General features: G+C 33.4%; 1 protein-coding gene across 1 annotated transcript in view; it reads left to right on the plus strand.

Annotated features, from left to right (window-relative positions):
• LOC107153256 (phospholipid-transporting ATPase IB) overlaps window positions 1-15,939 on the plus strand; it is a 97,665-nt gene that overhangs the window by 74,039 nt on the left and 7,687 nt on the right. Inside the window, exon 18 of the mRNA XM_048801240.1 lies at window positions 12,203-12,277. Within this exon, the coding sequence (XP_048657197.1) occupies window positions 12,203-12,277 (75 nt within the window). The remainder of the gene's footprint in view (window positions 1-12,202; window positions 12,278-15,939) is intronic.

Here is a 15,939-nt window from a genome sequence, read left to right on the forward strand (position 1 = left end):
GTCTTTTTTAACCTTTTTGATGTGTAGAAATATCTATTTTAGATTAAAATTAGATTTTCTTACCGGCTATTGATGTTGAATATCTTTTTATGTATTTATTTGCCATTTATGTATATATTTTGGAAATGTGTCCCCATATCTTCTGTCCATTTTATAATTATATCATTAGGGTTGTTTTTTTTGTTGTTGTTTTACTATTATGAAACGTTTTCACATATTCTAATTATTATTTCTTTGCCAGGTATATAATTTGCAAGTATTTTCTTTCAGTCTGCAACTTGTTACCTCATTGTCTTAACAGGGTCTTTCACAGAATAAACATTTTTAATTTTGATTAGGTCCAGTTTATATAGTTTTTCCTCGTATGCTTGTAGCATCTTGTAGCATCATATTAAAAAAAAAGTTTTTTCTAGCTTTAGGTTCCAAATATTTTCCTGTATATATTTTTTAAAAGCTCTGTATGTCATATTTAATTTCATGGTTCATTTGCAGTATAAGATGTGAGGTTTTGCTTGTCTTTCTTTTGCCTATGGATGTCCAATTGCTTTAGTGACATTTGATGAAAAGGCTCTCCCTCCTCAATTAAATCACTTTTGCACCTTTGTCAGAAGTCAGTTGGGAAAATAATAGAGAAATAGAAAAAATATGAAGAGACTTACAAGTAATAAGGAGAGATTGACTCAATAATTAACCCCCCCACCCAACAAAGTGCAGCAGTAGATAGCTTCACTAAAAAGTTCTTCCAATCACTCAAAGAGGTAACATCATTTTCTCAGCTTATCTAAAACTTGAAGAGGACTCATTCTACAAGGTCAGAATTACCCTAAGAGCAAGGCAAAACACACTATAAGAAAACTATAGACCAATGTTCTTGATGAATGTTAATGAAAAATCATAAACAAAATACTAACAACTCAAATTCAAGAGCATATTAAATTTATCCTATTCTAAAACCAGAGAGATTTTGTTATGCAAGGGCTCAGACCCAGGAAACATTTGGAATCCTGGCAGGTGAAAGAAGATGCAAGACATGGTTGAGTCAGCCTTTATTCAGAGGTGGAAACAGCCTCAGCCAGTTTCAGCTTTAGACCCACCCAGTTCCATTTTGCTCCCATCAGTTCCATTTAGCCCACTTTTGAATACAGTCTAAACAAAGAAGGCACACTGCCAACAGCTTACACCAGTGCTCACATGCTCACAAGCAAATGTTTGTGACCTTGAGTATGCACACTGAATCAGAGTGTTTCTGACCTTGACTACACACTAATCATGGCCTTGTCTACATGATAAAAACATAACATAAAACATAACATAGCCTGCTGGAAGCCTCTGCAAGGAAGCCAAACTGGCCTTCCCCAACAGATTTATTTCTGGAATGCAAGAATGTTTTCACATGCAAAAAATCAACCAATATAACACCCTACATTAACATAATTAAAGATGGAAAATCACATGATTACTTCAGTTGATGCTGAAAAAGCATTTCAACACAATTTGACACCCCTTATTTGATAAAACACTTAACAAATTAGGAAGAGAAAGAAACTACCTCAGAATAATAAAGGCCACATGTAAAAATCCCCCAGCTAACATTGTAGTCAATGGTAAAACACTGAAAACCTTCTAAGATCAGAACCAAGACAAGGATGCCCATGCTAACTACTTCTATTCAACATAGTATTGGAAGTTCTAACTTGAGCAATTAGGCAAGAAAAGGAAACAAAATGCATTCAAATATTTAAAAAGAAGTAAAATTATCTCTATTAACATATGATATGCTTGTATATGTAGAAAACTTAAATATTTCACACAAGATATTAGAACTAATAAATGAATTCAGCAAAGTTGCAAAATACAAAGTCAAAATACAAAAATCAGCTGTGTTTCTATACACTAACATCGAACAATTCAAAAAGGAAATTAAGGTAACAATCCCATTTATAATAAAAAGTAAAATGAAATACTTGGGAAAAAACTTAATCAAGACACATATATGAAAACTAAAAAAAAATATTGCTGAAAGAAATTGAAGAAAGCATAAATAAATGTAAAGACATTTTATGTTTATCAGTTGGAAGAATTAATGTTGTTAAGATGTTAATTTTACCTGCTATAGCCTGGATCATGAACGTACTCCTAAGGCCCTTGTGTTAAATGCTTGGTCCCCAACTGTGACACTATCGGGAGGCAGTGATACCTTTCAGAGATGGGGTCTGGTGGGAAGATATTAGAATATTAGAGACATGCCTTAAAGGGGTACAGGGATCTTGGTCCCTTTCTTTCTCTCTTTGCTTCCCATCCACCATGAGATGAGCAGGACTCTGTCAGGTCCTCACTGTGATACACTGTGACGCCACAGACCCAAAGCACAAAGACAAGCTGAAGCCTCAGAAACCATGAACTGAAATCGATCTTTTTCCCTCCTTTATTTGCTTATCACTGGGCACGATGATGCATGTCTGTAATTTCAACAGTTCAGGAGACTGAAGCAGGAGGATTGCAAGTTTGAGACCAACCTTGGCAATTTAGTAAGACCCTGTCTCAAAACTTAAAAAAAAAAAAATAAGATAAAAAGGACTGGGCATGTAACTCAGGGGTAAAGTGCCCTTTGGTCCAATCCCCATAACAAATAAACAAAAAAGAATTCACTTTAAATTGATCATCTAAGGTATTTTTGTCACAGTGACAGAAAGCTAACACAAAAATTTGGTACTGAAAAATATGGCCATTGCTGTGACTGCACCTTAGAAAATGTGGGAAAGACTTTGCAGTTGATTTGCATAAGGAGTTTGGAAGTTTGAGGGGAAAGGTAGAGAAGTCTAGAGTGCTATAAGAAAAGTTTAATGGACAATTCTGGTAAGGGCTCAAAAGACCAAACCGTTGATAGAAATGCAGATAATAAAGGCCAACACGAGTAGGTTTCACATAGGAATGAGGATTGTATTGGCAATTGAATTACAGGCTGTCTATATTACATGTGGCAAAGAATTTTGATTTTTTTTTTTTTTTGGTCCATGCCCTGAGACTTTGTAAGAGGACCAATTTAAAGGTGATAGACAAGTTAAGGCAACACATAGTTCAGGCTACAGGATGGAAATTTACAGTGAAAATTAGGGGCAAAAGTCAGAATGGAAAGATTTGAAAAATTCAAAGTTTGCAAGAAAAGAAGTGTGTTTAAAGATGCAGCAAAGCAGCATGTAGAGATGAGTGGTATTAAAAAGAAGCCAAGTACTTTGCACCAGGAAAATAGGAAAGATACTTTGACCATATTTCAGGAATCAGGATACCCCACCCATTGCAGGCTGAAAGGTGCAAAAGTGTGAATTCACTTCAAAGACATTCACTTGAGGAGAGAACCCCAAGGTGCCCTCTTCACAATATTACTACATTAAAAAATAAAAGCTTAAAAACTGGCTCAGTATATTTGTGTAGATCTCCTTATGGATTCTCTAATCTGACCCGTTGATGAATATGAATATCCCTGTGCTGATACCCTGTAGTCAGCTTTAACATTGGGTAGAGTGATTTCTCTCACTTTATTTTTGTTTTTTAAAATTGTGTTAGCAAAACTGTGTTTATCTCTTCAATTTTAAAATAAGTATATCTATGTCCACAAAAAATCTTGGTGGAATTTTGATAGGAATTGGGTTAAACCTATATATCAGTTTGGGGAGCATTTATATCTTTACTCTGATTAGCTTCAAATCCATGAACAGAGACTGATTCTTCATTTATTTTAGCCTTCTTTTGGTTTCTTTTATCAAAATTTTGTATTTTTCAGTATATAAATCCTATACATGCTTTTTTCAGATTATACTTAAATACAATTGGTCCTCCCTTCGGGGGTCCATATCCTTGGGTTCAGCCAACCATAGAGACAACTTATTTCATTTTCTTTGGTGCAATTATTAATGACTTTGGGTTTCTAATGTCAGTGTCCATGTGTTCATTGCTACTATATATAAATGTGATTAGATTTTATGTTGATCTTGCATCCTGAGATCTTGTAGAATTCACATATTTGTCACAAGTGTATATTTAATTTTTTTCTGTATTCCTTTTAATTTTATCCAGTTAGTCTGTCATCTGTAAAGAGGGACACTTTATTTCTTCTTTTCTAATTATATTCAACTATCTTACATAAGAATAGTGTGAGGGGACATCCTTGCCCTGATCATAAGGAGGAAATCTTATTTCTCATTATTTAATATTGTATTAGCTGTATGGTTGTTTTTGTTTGTTTCTTTGAAGATATCCTTTATCAAATTGATAAAATCACACTGTTCCTAGATTGCTGAGCATCTTTATAATAAAATTTTGTTGCATTTTGTCAAATGTTTTTTTCTGTATCAAATAATATAATTTTTTCTTATTTAAATTGAGCATATATGGTTATGTGGATTAGTTTTTAAATATCAGACCAGCTTTGAATCCCTGGAGTAAAATCTACTTTGTTATAGTACATAATTCTTTTGATACATTGATAGATTTGTCATGATAATATTTCACTGAGGATTTTACTGATACTGCTATTGCATTTTTGGCAGTCAAGTGACAAGTACAGTGAATAACTTTCCCTTTCCAAGAAGAAAAAAACAGTAGTAATGTTGGTCAGTTTTTTTATAAATAATTCTCTGAGAGAATCTGAGGCACTTGGCAAGCCAGCATCACTTGAAAATTTTTCTTCCAATTCATCAAATTTGAGTTACCTCTAGCTAGACTCTGGCTTTCCCAGTTTTACATATATTTAGCTGCATTTTTTCATATACTTTAAAGAATAAAACATAATTGGTATATAGGAACACAATTGATTTGGGGATGTTAATTTTATATCCTGATACTTTGCTGAATTTGTTGATGAGTTCTAATTTTCTGGTGGAGTTTTGGGTCTTCTAAATATAGAATCATGTCATCAGCAAAAAGGGATATTTTAAGTTCTTCTTTTTCTATTCTTATCCCTAAAATTTCTTTCTTTTGCCTAATTACTCTGGCTAAAGTTTCAAGGAATATTTGGACTAGAAGTGGCAAAAGAGGGCATCCTGTGTTGTTCCTGTTTTAAAGGAATTAGAATTAAATCAATTTAGAATGATATTGTCCTGGGGTTTGGCATATACAGCTTTTACAATATTGAGGTATGTTCCTACTCTCACTAGTTTTTCTAGTGTTGTGAGTATAAATGGATGCTTAATTTTGTCAAATGCTTTTTCTATATCTATTGAGATAATCATGTGATTCTTGTTTTTAAGTCTATTGATGTGAATTACATTGATTGATTTCTGCATGTTGAAACAAACTTGCATCCCTGGAATGATCCCCACTTGATTACGGTGCACTATCTCTTTAATATGTTTCTGTATGTGATTTGCCAGTATTTGATTAATTATTTTTGCATCTGTGCTCATTAGGTATATTGGTCTGAAATTTTCTTTCCCTGACATGTCTTTGGTTGTGCCATCAGAGTAATACTGGCTTCATAGAACGGGTTTGGAAAGTTTCCCTATTTTTCTATTTCATGGAATAATTTCAGGAGGATTGGTATTAGTTCTTCTTTGAAGGTCCTGGTAAACTCTGCTGAGAATCCATCTTGTCCTGGGCTTTCTTTGTTGGTAGGCTTTTGATGGCATCTTTAATTTCATAGTTTGAAATTTATGTTTAAATATTCTATGTCATTTTGTTTCAATATGGGTAGGTCATATGTCTCTAGAAATTTGTCAGTGTCTTCAAAATTTTCTATTTTATTGGAAAATAAATTTCCAAAATGGTTTCTGATTATCATCTGTATTTCAGCAATGTCTATGCTAGTGTTTTCTTTTTCATCATGAATATTAGTAATTATAGTTTTTTCTCTTTCTCTTCATTAGGTTAGCAAAGGATTTATCAATATTGTTATTTTTTTTAAAGAAACAACTTTTTATTTCATTGATTTTTTGAATTTGTTTTGTTCCAATTTCATTATTTTGGCTCTGATTTTAATAATTTCCTGTCTTCTACTGCTTTTTGTGTTGATTTGTTCTTTTGTTTTTTTTCTAGGCTTTGAGATGTAATGTTAGGTCATTTATTGAGTGTCTTTCTATTCTTTTCATGAATGATCTTAATACAATGAACTTTCCTCATAGCACTGCCTTCATAATGTCTCAGAGATTTTGATATGTTGTGTTGCTATTCTTATTTACCTCTAAGTACTTTTTAAATTTCATTCTTGATTTGTTCTTCTAATCAGTTTTGTCATTTAATAGCATATTATGTAATCTCTAGGTGTTAGAGTAGCTTCTATGTTTTATTTTATCATTGGTTTCAAATTTCATCCTATTATGATCTGATAGAATGCAAGGTATAATCTCCATTTTTTTTTGTATTTTCTAAGTGATGCTTTGTGGCTTAAGATATCTTCTCTTTTAGAGAAGGATCACTGTGCTGTTGAGAAGAAAGTGTATTTCATATTAGATGAAATATTCTATATATGTCTGTTAAGTCTAAATTATTAATTGTATTTTTTAGTTCTGCAACTTCTTTATTTAGATTTTATTTGGAGGATCTATCCAGTGATGGAGAGGTGTGTTAAAGTATTATTGTGTTGTGGCCTATTTGATTCTTGAAATTGAGACAGATTTATTTGATGTACATAGATGCTCCATTGTTTAGGGCATAAATATTTATAATTGTTATGTCTTGTTGATGTAATGATTCCCGTAAGTAGTATGAAATGACCTTCTTTATCTCTTCTGATTAACTTTGGCTTAAACTCCACTTTATCTGATATGAGAATAGAGACCCCTGCTTGTTTATGAGATCCATGTGGATGATATATTTTTCCCCATCCTTTTAACTTCAGTTTGTGGACATCTTTGCCTATGAAGTGAGTCTCTTGGAGATAACATATTGCTGGGTCCTGTTTTTAAATCCAATCTGCCAGTCTTTTGATTGATGAGTTTAAGCCATTTATACTCAATATTATGGTTGAGAAATGATTTTTATTCCCTGACAGTGTAATTTATTTCTGGTTTTTAATTTGAATTAGTTTCTCCTTTGATTGACTATTCTTCTAGTGTAGTTCCTCCCTTAGCTGGTTTTCACTGTATTTTTTATTCCTTCTCCATGGAATATTTTATTGAGTATGTTTTAAAGTGCAGGCTTTCTAGTTGTGAATTCTTGTAGCTTTTTTTTTTTTTATTATTATGGAAGGGTTTTAGTTCGTTGTCAATTCTGAAGCTTAATTTTGCTGAACACAGTATTCTTGGATGGCATCCATTTTCTTTCAGAGTTTGGTTTATATTATTCCAATACCTCCTAGCTTTTTGGGTTTGGTTTGAGAAATCTGTTGAGATCTGGATTGGTTTCTATAAAATGTGATTTGTTGTTTTTCTCTGGCAGCCTTTAAAATTCTATCTTATTCTTTAAGGGAGGCATTTTTATAATAATGTGTCTTGGTGTGGGTCTGTTATAGTTTTGTATATTTGGGATCCTGTAAGCCTCCTGTATTTGATTTTCCATCTCATTCTTTAGATTTGGGAAATTTCCTGATTTTATTTCATTGAAAATATTGTGTATTACTTTGGTCTCTCTCTCTCTATGCCTTCATCTGTCCTTATATATCTCAAATTTGGTCTTTTTATGTTATCCCATAATTCTTGGAAGTTCTGTTCATGGTTTCTTAACATCATTCATTATTCAATAGAGTATTATTTAGTCTCCAGGTGTTAGAGTACCGTCTACATTTTATTCTATCATTGATTTCTAATTTCATTCCATTATAATCTGATAGAATGCAGAGTAATATCTATATCTATATGGTTTAATATCTAATATCTGGTTTTTTTGTATTTGCTAAGAGTTGGTTTGTGGCGTAAGATATGATCTATTTTAGAGAAGGACCCATGTGCTGCTGAGAAGAAAGTATATTTGCTCATTGATGGATGAAATATTCTATTTATGTCTGTTAAGTCTAAATTATTGATTGTATGATTTAGTTCTATAGTTTTTTTGTTTGTTTGTTTGTTTATTTGTTTTGAGGATCTATTCAATAGTGAGAGACATGTGTTAAAGTCACCCAGTATTGTTGTGTTGTGGCCTGTTTGGTTCTTAAAATTGAGAAGGGCTTGTCTGATGTACATAGATGCTTCACTGTTTGGGGAATAAATATTTATGATTGTTTTTGTCTTGTTGATGTATAATTCCCTTAAGCAATACAAAATGACCTTCTTTGTCCCTTCTGATTAACTTTGGCTTGAAGTCTACTTTATCTGATATGAGGAAGAAATTCCTGCTTGCTTACATAATCCATGTGAGTTATATGTTTTCTCCCATCCTTTCATCTTCTGTCTGTGGATGTCTTTGACTATGAGGTGAATCTCTTTGAGATAGCATATTGTTGGGTCTTGTTTTTAATCCAGTATACCAGTCTGTGTCATTTGATTGATGAGTTTAGGCTGTTAACATTCAAGGTAATTATTGAGATATGATTTGTATTCCCATTTTGGTTTATATCTAATTTTTAATTTGAATTGGTTTCTCCTTTGATTGACTATTCCTTTAGTGCAGTTCCTCCCTTTGCTGGTTTTCACTTTTTTTTTTTTTTAAACTTCATCTTCATGGAATATTTTGTTGAAAATATTCTGTAGTGCAGACTTTCTGTTGTGAATTCTTTTAACTTTTGTTTATCATGGAAGATTTTTATTTCATCATCAAATCTGAAGCTTAATTTTGCTGGATATAGGATTCTGGGTTGGCATCCATTTTCTTTCAGAGCTTGGTATATGTTATTCCAGGACCTCCTAGTTTTGAGGGTCTGGGTTGAGAAATCAACTGAGATCTGAATTGATTTCCCCTTGTAATCTAATACTTTTCTCTCACAGATTTGAAAATTCTATCTTTGTTCTGTATACTAGGCATTTTCATTATAATGTGGCTTGATGTGGGTCTGTTGTAATTTTGTACATTGGGGGTCCTGTAAGTCTCTTGTATAGAATTTTCCATTTCATTCTTTAGATTTGGGAAATTTTCTGATATTATTTCATTGAAAAGATTCTGCATTCCTTTGATTTGTATCTCTGAGCCTTCATCTGTCCCAACAAATCCTATATTTGGTCTTTTTATATAATCCCATATTGCTTAGAATTTCTACTCATGATCTCTTAACAAATTTTTGCCATGGTCAAGTTCATTTTTAAAATATATATCTTGTCTTTATTGCCTAAAAGCTTTGTTTTTCAAGTGGTATAGTCTGCTGGTGATCCTTTTCATTGAATTTTTAATTTGGTTTATTGATTCCTTCATTTCCAGGATTTCTGCTTGATTTTATTTTTCAGAACCTCTATCTCTTTATTGAAGTGATTTGTCACTTTGTGTATTTTCTCTCTGATTTCACTCTATATCATCCTTTACCTCACAGATCAATTTAACTCTGAACATTCTAAACTCCTTCTCTGACATTTCTTCCATTGTGGTATACATGGGTTCTATTATTGAAGTATCTTGGTTTGTTTGGATTGATTTATTCCCTTGCTTTTTCATCTTATTTGTGTGCCCATCCATCTAACAGTATGGATCTGAGGCAGTAGAGTTTTTACCCTGTGGACTTAAAGTGTCCCTGAAAGTTTCTAAAACCTCACTGTTTAGGGGGAGACAAATAATAACAACAACCAATGCAAACAATACACAGCAGTACATCAAATATTTCATGCTGTGACATCTTTAATTCTAATTGTCAAAATAAACAGAAATTATATGATCAGTTATTGCCCACAGTAAAAACAGTAAGTTTGCAAATAGGTTTAGGATTTTGAATGGACAAGAAGAGAACAAAAATGATGTAGGAAGTAATGATTATGAGGGAGGAGGAGAGAGAATAGAAGTAAAAAATTAAAGGAAGAATAAAAGAGAGAACAACAGAGATTGGCTATTAGCAGAAGAGAAAAATACAATTGAGGGAAACATATAAGTGAGAAAAAATATGTATAAAGTAAAAATTAAAAAATTAATATAAAAGAATATAAAACAAAACCAAAATATACTAACCAAATATCCTAGTCCTAAAAATACTGATCCAGGAAAAATAACTGGCTTCGAAAATGATAGAAATGAGGAGGAAAAACACAAAACACAAAAACAAGTATGTGTGTGTGTGTGTGTGTGTGTGTGTGTGTTTGTCCCTGAACCATTCAGGTAACAATTAAACAGAGAAAAAAAGAATAAATAAAAATGAAAAAAAAAATCTCAATGAAAAAGAATTGTTTCTACTGGAGTTAAAAAGATTCTCAGCTTCCCTTCTCAGCAGTATTAGGTTAGGTGGGCTGGAGTGTGATGCTTGCTAAACCCTCAGGGTGGGGTTGCTAGAGTTTGAGAGGAAATCCCTAGGTGGTGCTCCTAGAGGTAGGGTTTAGGCTTAGGTAGGCTCCAGGGTTTTTGTTGAATGGTGATTGGTCTGAAAATTTTAAATCAGCTCACCTCCAGGGCCCAGCATTTGCCAGTCCATCCTGGAAGAGTGCACCCCAGCGATTCCCCTCTGGGTTCTATTCCTGCAGTGGTAGAGGCAATTCTTAGTCTCCTTCATCCCCTGCAGGAACCCCTCCCCTTTCCTGGTCTTGAGTTAAGCCTCCAAACTCTTCTGCCCCACCCCCTTTTGAATTCCCAGCCAGATATGTCTCTTCCAACTGGTCCTACAAGTGGCTGGATTGGAGGTGGGGTGGGGATGAGTGGGGTGGGTGGGGGGAACAGGGGGATCTATACAATCTGTATTCCTGTGTAATCCCTGTGTAAACCCCTCTCCACGTTTGATTTTCTCCTGGCCACTTAGGCCCACTCCATGTCTTGCAGTGTGAGTTTTCCGGGCCTGTATTTTGGGCCATACTCATGTTTGCCAGGAATTGGCTCCCCTAGATGCCAGCCCCTGAGCTGTGACTGCAAAATGGTTTCTGACTCTGTCCTCTGTGGCAGCCTGGAGAGGCATGGCTTCTTTCCTGCACAAGGATATTGTGCAGCACATCTTTCAGTTTAGTTGGTCAGTGTCTTTGATCTCTGTACTTGCACACCCCACAGCCCTCCTAAAAATGCAGGTTCCTTTAATTCCCTTATCCCTCCACTTTGCTCATGGAGGGACTTCTTTGGCTCATGCCTCCAACTATAGAAGCAGCTGTGGTGCTGGGGATTTCTTCCTTATTTTATTTTATCCAACCTCCTGAGTCCCTGATCTGCTTTGAATGTCTAGTATTAAATCCTGGTAAAGTCCCCCCACCCCTTTTTTTTCATGTCACAAAGAAGCCAAGAAAGTGACCTCCATCTTGAGGGAAAAAAAAAACAAAAAAAAACTTGTTTGTTAATTTTACAGTGTATACCTGTATCAGAACATCACATTGTACTCCATAAATATGTACAATTATTTTGTCAGTCAATAATAAAATAAATTCCATGAATGTAAAGACCACCTCTTATCATTGAAAAGAGGAAATTGGGCTTTGTTTTTATTAAATCAAACAAAGAAATGTGACCAAAGAAGAATTTTTTCTAATGTATGATGGTAATTATATAGTCTTAAGACTCCTGATACATTTTAACAAATCACCCCTAATGTTGCTTTTAAGAGAATGAGCATGAGTTATATGGATCTGCATTTCAGTCCCATCTTTGCCACTTACTAGCTGTGTAACCTGAGTAAACAATCTAATCTCCCTAACCTCACTTTTCAAAATTCTTAAATTGACAATAATAATAATAATAACAACAACAACTTTACAGTATTGCTATGAGGATTAAATATGACTATGCATTTGAAGTAACATCGCAATGTTTGCTTTATTAAAATCCCATGTATTCTTGTTATTACTATTGACATACTAAGATTTACAGAGTATATTTTTTGTAACTATTCCCATAGAAGGCATAAAATTTATTACTTGTTACAAAGTAAACTTTGTTACTTGATTTAAGATTTTCTGTAATAAAAATCTGGACTTTTGCAAGAAGTTTGTATTTTAGTATAAAGATGTATGCCATTAGTTACCAAATACATCAATATTTTTAACATCATTAAGGATTGGTGTTTACAATTCATAGTTTATGAAAGGACATCTGTATGGTCCCCTAAGTGATTGTCCTCTAGCAGCTGTGCCAGAGAAAGTGTCCCTCTTCTGTATCACTTCTTTTCAATATATGGATATATTTAGGTCAACATTGATGAAATGCTTCATTTAGCTTCCCTCTCTTCCAGCTTTGGTTCTCCTTTGTTAATGGATTCTCTGGGCAGATTATATTTGAGCATTGGTGCATCAGCTTGTACAATGTGGTAAGCATCCTCTTCCTCTCTCTGATAGCATGCATAACTTCAAGAATTTCTAAGTCAGTCATCTGGGTACTTAGCACTCAGGACAAACATATCTTTAGGGCCTTCATTACCATGACAAATCATACAGAAGTTCAAACTCTTCACATGTGCTTTCAATCACGGCAGATCATTTTAGAGTAAGTATGTGAAATGTGTACCAAATGTGTTATTATTACATAAAATATATGCAACTTTTTTACTCTACACCTAAGCAAAGTTTTCATGCTTTTAAGCCAAGTGAAAATTACTAAACTTTATCTATACCCATTCCATTTAATGCATAAAGTTTAGGTTTACCTACATTTGCATTTGTGTGTATGTTTATGTTTATATTGTAATTCCATGTCCTTTTAAACAAACTGGTTAAAAACTGATATGAAAAATATATCACGTGTTTGTACTAAATAATAAATTTTATCTTGTTTTATAGTATATATTTTCTGTTATAATCAAATTTTCTAAAATTTAAAAAAGAATCCTTTGAGTCACTTAAATCATTTGGAAGTCAAAAGTAGCTACATTACCTTTTCCCTTTTTTTCTTTTTGTATTGTTATTTCATCGTAAGACTTTGAGGATTAGAAATTAGGTTTCCAGCAAGTATAACATGATGCCTCTCTTGTATGGAATTATAGCAATCACTGTGTATTATGTGCTATAACCTCTGAAATTCTGTCTTCTAGGAGCTTGAATTCAGAAACAGCACAGGCAGATGTCACTGGACAGAAGACATTGACTGTCCAATAATATAAAAAAGTCTAGCTCTGTGAATAATTAATTTGTGTTGATGCTCATAGATAGATGGATTTGGCAAGAGTACAGCAGCAATGAGGCTATACACACAGTTGTCTTTATTAGACTCTTGATTACAGAGGATAATATTAATCAACCTTCTTTAAAGGTTCCATAGTGGTGAAGAGAGTGACAGAATCTCTCCTCTTTCCTAGAAAAATCACTATCAGTGTACAAGCCTCTGATACTGATCAATGGAATCTTATATTTTTATAATAGGAAACATAGATGTAATTTTTTATTAATTTGGTTTTATCAAGCAGTAAGTGGATGACATGAATATCCATTGACTTCCTAAGTCTCATCCCAATTCACATTCACTTTACAGATAGGATAAAAACAAAGCTCAAGACCACAGTGCCAGAGATAGACTCTGTTTGCTTATTTTATAATTACATCAATTGTCATACTATTTCTAGAGGTCATGTATTACTTCTACCCATGTATGACCAACTATTACAAGAACTATCTATTATCAGAAAAATTAAAACAAACAAAAAATTAGCATATCAGATAAAATGTATAAAACAAAATTTTCAGACTTTGGGCAACAGGCTGACTGATGGTGTCGTCTCTGGGAGAAGTCTTACTTCCCAGCCACAGTGAAGGAAGACAAACCCAAAGCAAAATGAAAGAAAAGAAAGTCCAGGTGTCCTCCTGAATGAAGACACAAAGGTTGAAGTTCAGCAGGCCAAGGTAGCTAAGATTTGCCTGGTAGAATGACAGAAAAAAGAAAACTAGAGGGGCTGGGGTTGTTGCCCAGTGGTAGAGCCTGGCATGTGCAAGACCCTGGGTTGGATCCTCAGCACCACATATAAATGAATAAATAAAAAGATCCATTGACAATTAAAAAAAGAAAAAGAAAACTAGAGAGAAAGAGAGAGAAGAGAGAATGTGTCTGAAGAACCGCAGAGGATCCCCTTCGGTGTAGGACTGGTTCATACATGCACTGAAAAAAGTCTATGCAAAGTTGGGGAAAGAACTACCAGAAAGGCCAAAATAGTTCTTGGAGCTCATTCAGGGCTGGGAATAATCTGTATTCTTATCAGCCAGAATGGGAAGACCTCCTTTTACAAAGGATCTTCGGTAAATTCCTCATACAGGCCACTTTGAATCGTAAGGGTGAATTCGTCCTATTATAGAAATTATTCTGAACCTACAATTACAAAACTTACATATTTTACAACATATAATCAGTCCCCTATATTTCAGAACACAGGCAAAAGAGCTGGGGGTGGTGACATGCAACTAAAATCCCAGTGCCTCAAGAGGCCGAGGCTAGAGGACAGCAAGTTTAAGGCCAATCTCAGCAACTTAATGAGGCCCTAACCAATTTAGTGAGACAACGTCTCAAAATAAATATATAATAAAAAAGAGCTGTGGATGATGCTTAGTAGTTAAGCACCTCTGGGTTTAATTCCTGGTTTAAATAACAACCAAACAACAACAACAACCAGAAGAAAAAGAACACAGACACAGTATTTAGATGACAGTCAACACCAGCACTTCAGCTCCCAACAACATGTTTGTAATATTCAGCATTCAATAATTAGGTGAAAAATACATCAATAAAGACTAATTCAGAAGTGGAATTAGTAGGCAGAAACCTTAAAACAATTACTATAAATTTTATAAACATGTTCAAGGATATAAAGGAAAACATGAATATAATGAGAAAGATAAAAGATATAGAAAAGAACCAAATAGAATTTCATGAGATGAAAGATACACTATCTAAAATGAAAAAATATATATGGAAAAATTAATATTAGATTACAAACCTCAGAACATGATCAATAAATATGAAGACATGTCAATAGGAAGGACAGAGTAAAAGATATGGAAAAAATGTGATCAGAAACATATTGTGCTCAGGAAGAATGTCAGGAACTCTTGACCTTCTTATATTTAGAGCTTCAAAAGAGGGTGCAGAAAAATGTTTCAAGAAATATTGGTTGAACATGTCATAATTTTGTGAACATTATAAACACAGAGATGTAAGAATATCAACAAATTTCACAAAGAATAAGCCTAAACAAAAAGCACATGTATGTTCTTCACAATCAAATTGCTGAAAACCAGTGACTGCAAGAATATTATAAAAAGCAGCCAGATAAAAAACAAACACTACATATAGAGTACAAATGTAAAAATAAAAGCAGATCTCACATTAGCAACCTCATAGACTATGCATAAAACAATAGAATAACTTTAAAGTTCTGATTAATCTATATTAATCTAGAATTCTATACCCAGCAAAAATGTCTTTAGAAAATTAAGGTGAAATTAAAATCTATACACACTCAGAAAATAGGGAATTCATCACCAGAAGACCCTGTATGCCTTAAATATTAAGTTATTTAAGCAAGAGGAAAAATATACAAAAATTTGGATTTCTACAAAGAATTGAAGTGCATCAGAAAATATTGATTATGGTGGGAAATGTGGGAAATTTTGGTACTCTCAATCTCTTTAATTGATTAAATGGTTTGTTTAAAACCCAAGTAATAATTTAGAGCTTATCAATTATATAGAGTTAAAATACATGACAAGTATAGCAAAGTGAACAAGTGAGGAGTTAAAGTACAATAGTATTTGAATTTTGTGATATATTCCTCATGTATAATGTAAACCTTAATGGATACCTAATAAAAGGTATAGATAATAAGACTGTAATGGAGATAAAAATTAAAAATGATTAATGAAGAAGAATTCAGGAAATGAGGTAAAAGAATGAATGCAACAAACACAAAACAAATAGATTTAAAATCCAACATATTTATAATCACAAGTGGCCTAAACATGCTAATTAAAAAGCAGACTGTCATATTGG

This window comes from Marmota marmota, unplaced genomic scaffold (genome assembly GCF_001458135.2).
Source record: "Marmota marmota marmota unplaced genomic scaffold, marMar, whole genome shotgun sequence".
Lineage (NCBI taxonomy): Eukaryota > Metazoa > Chordata > Mammalia > Rodentia > Sciuridae > Marmota > Marmota marmota.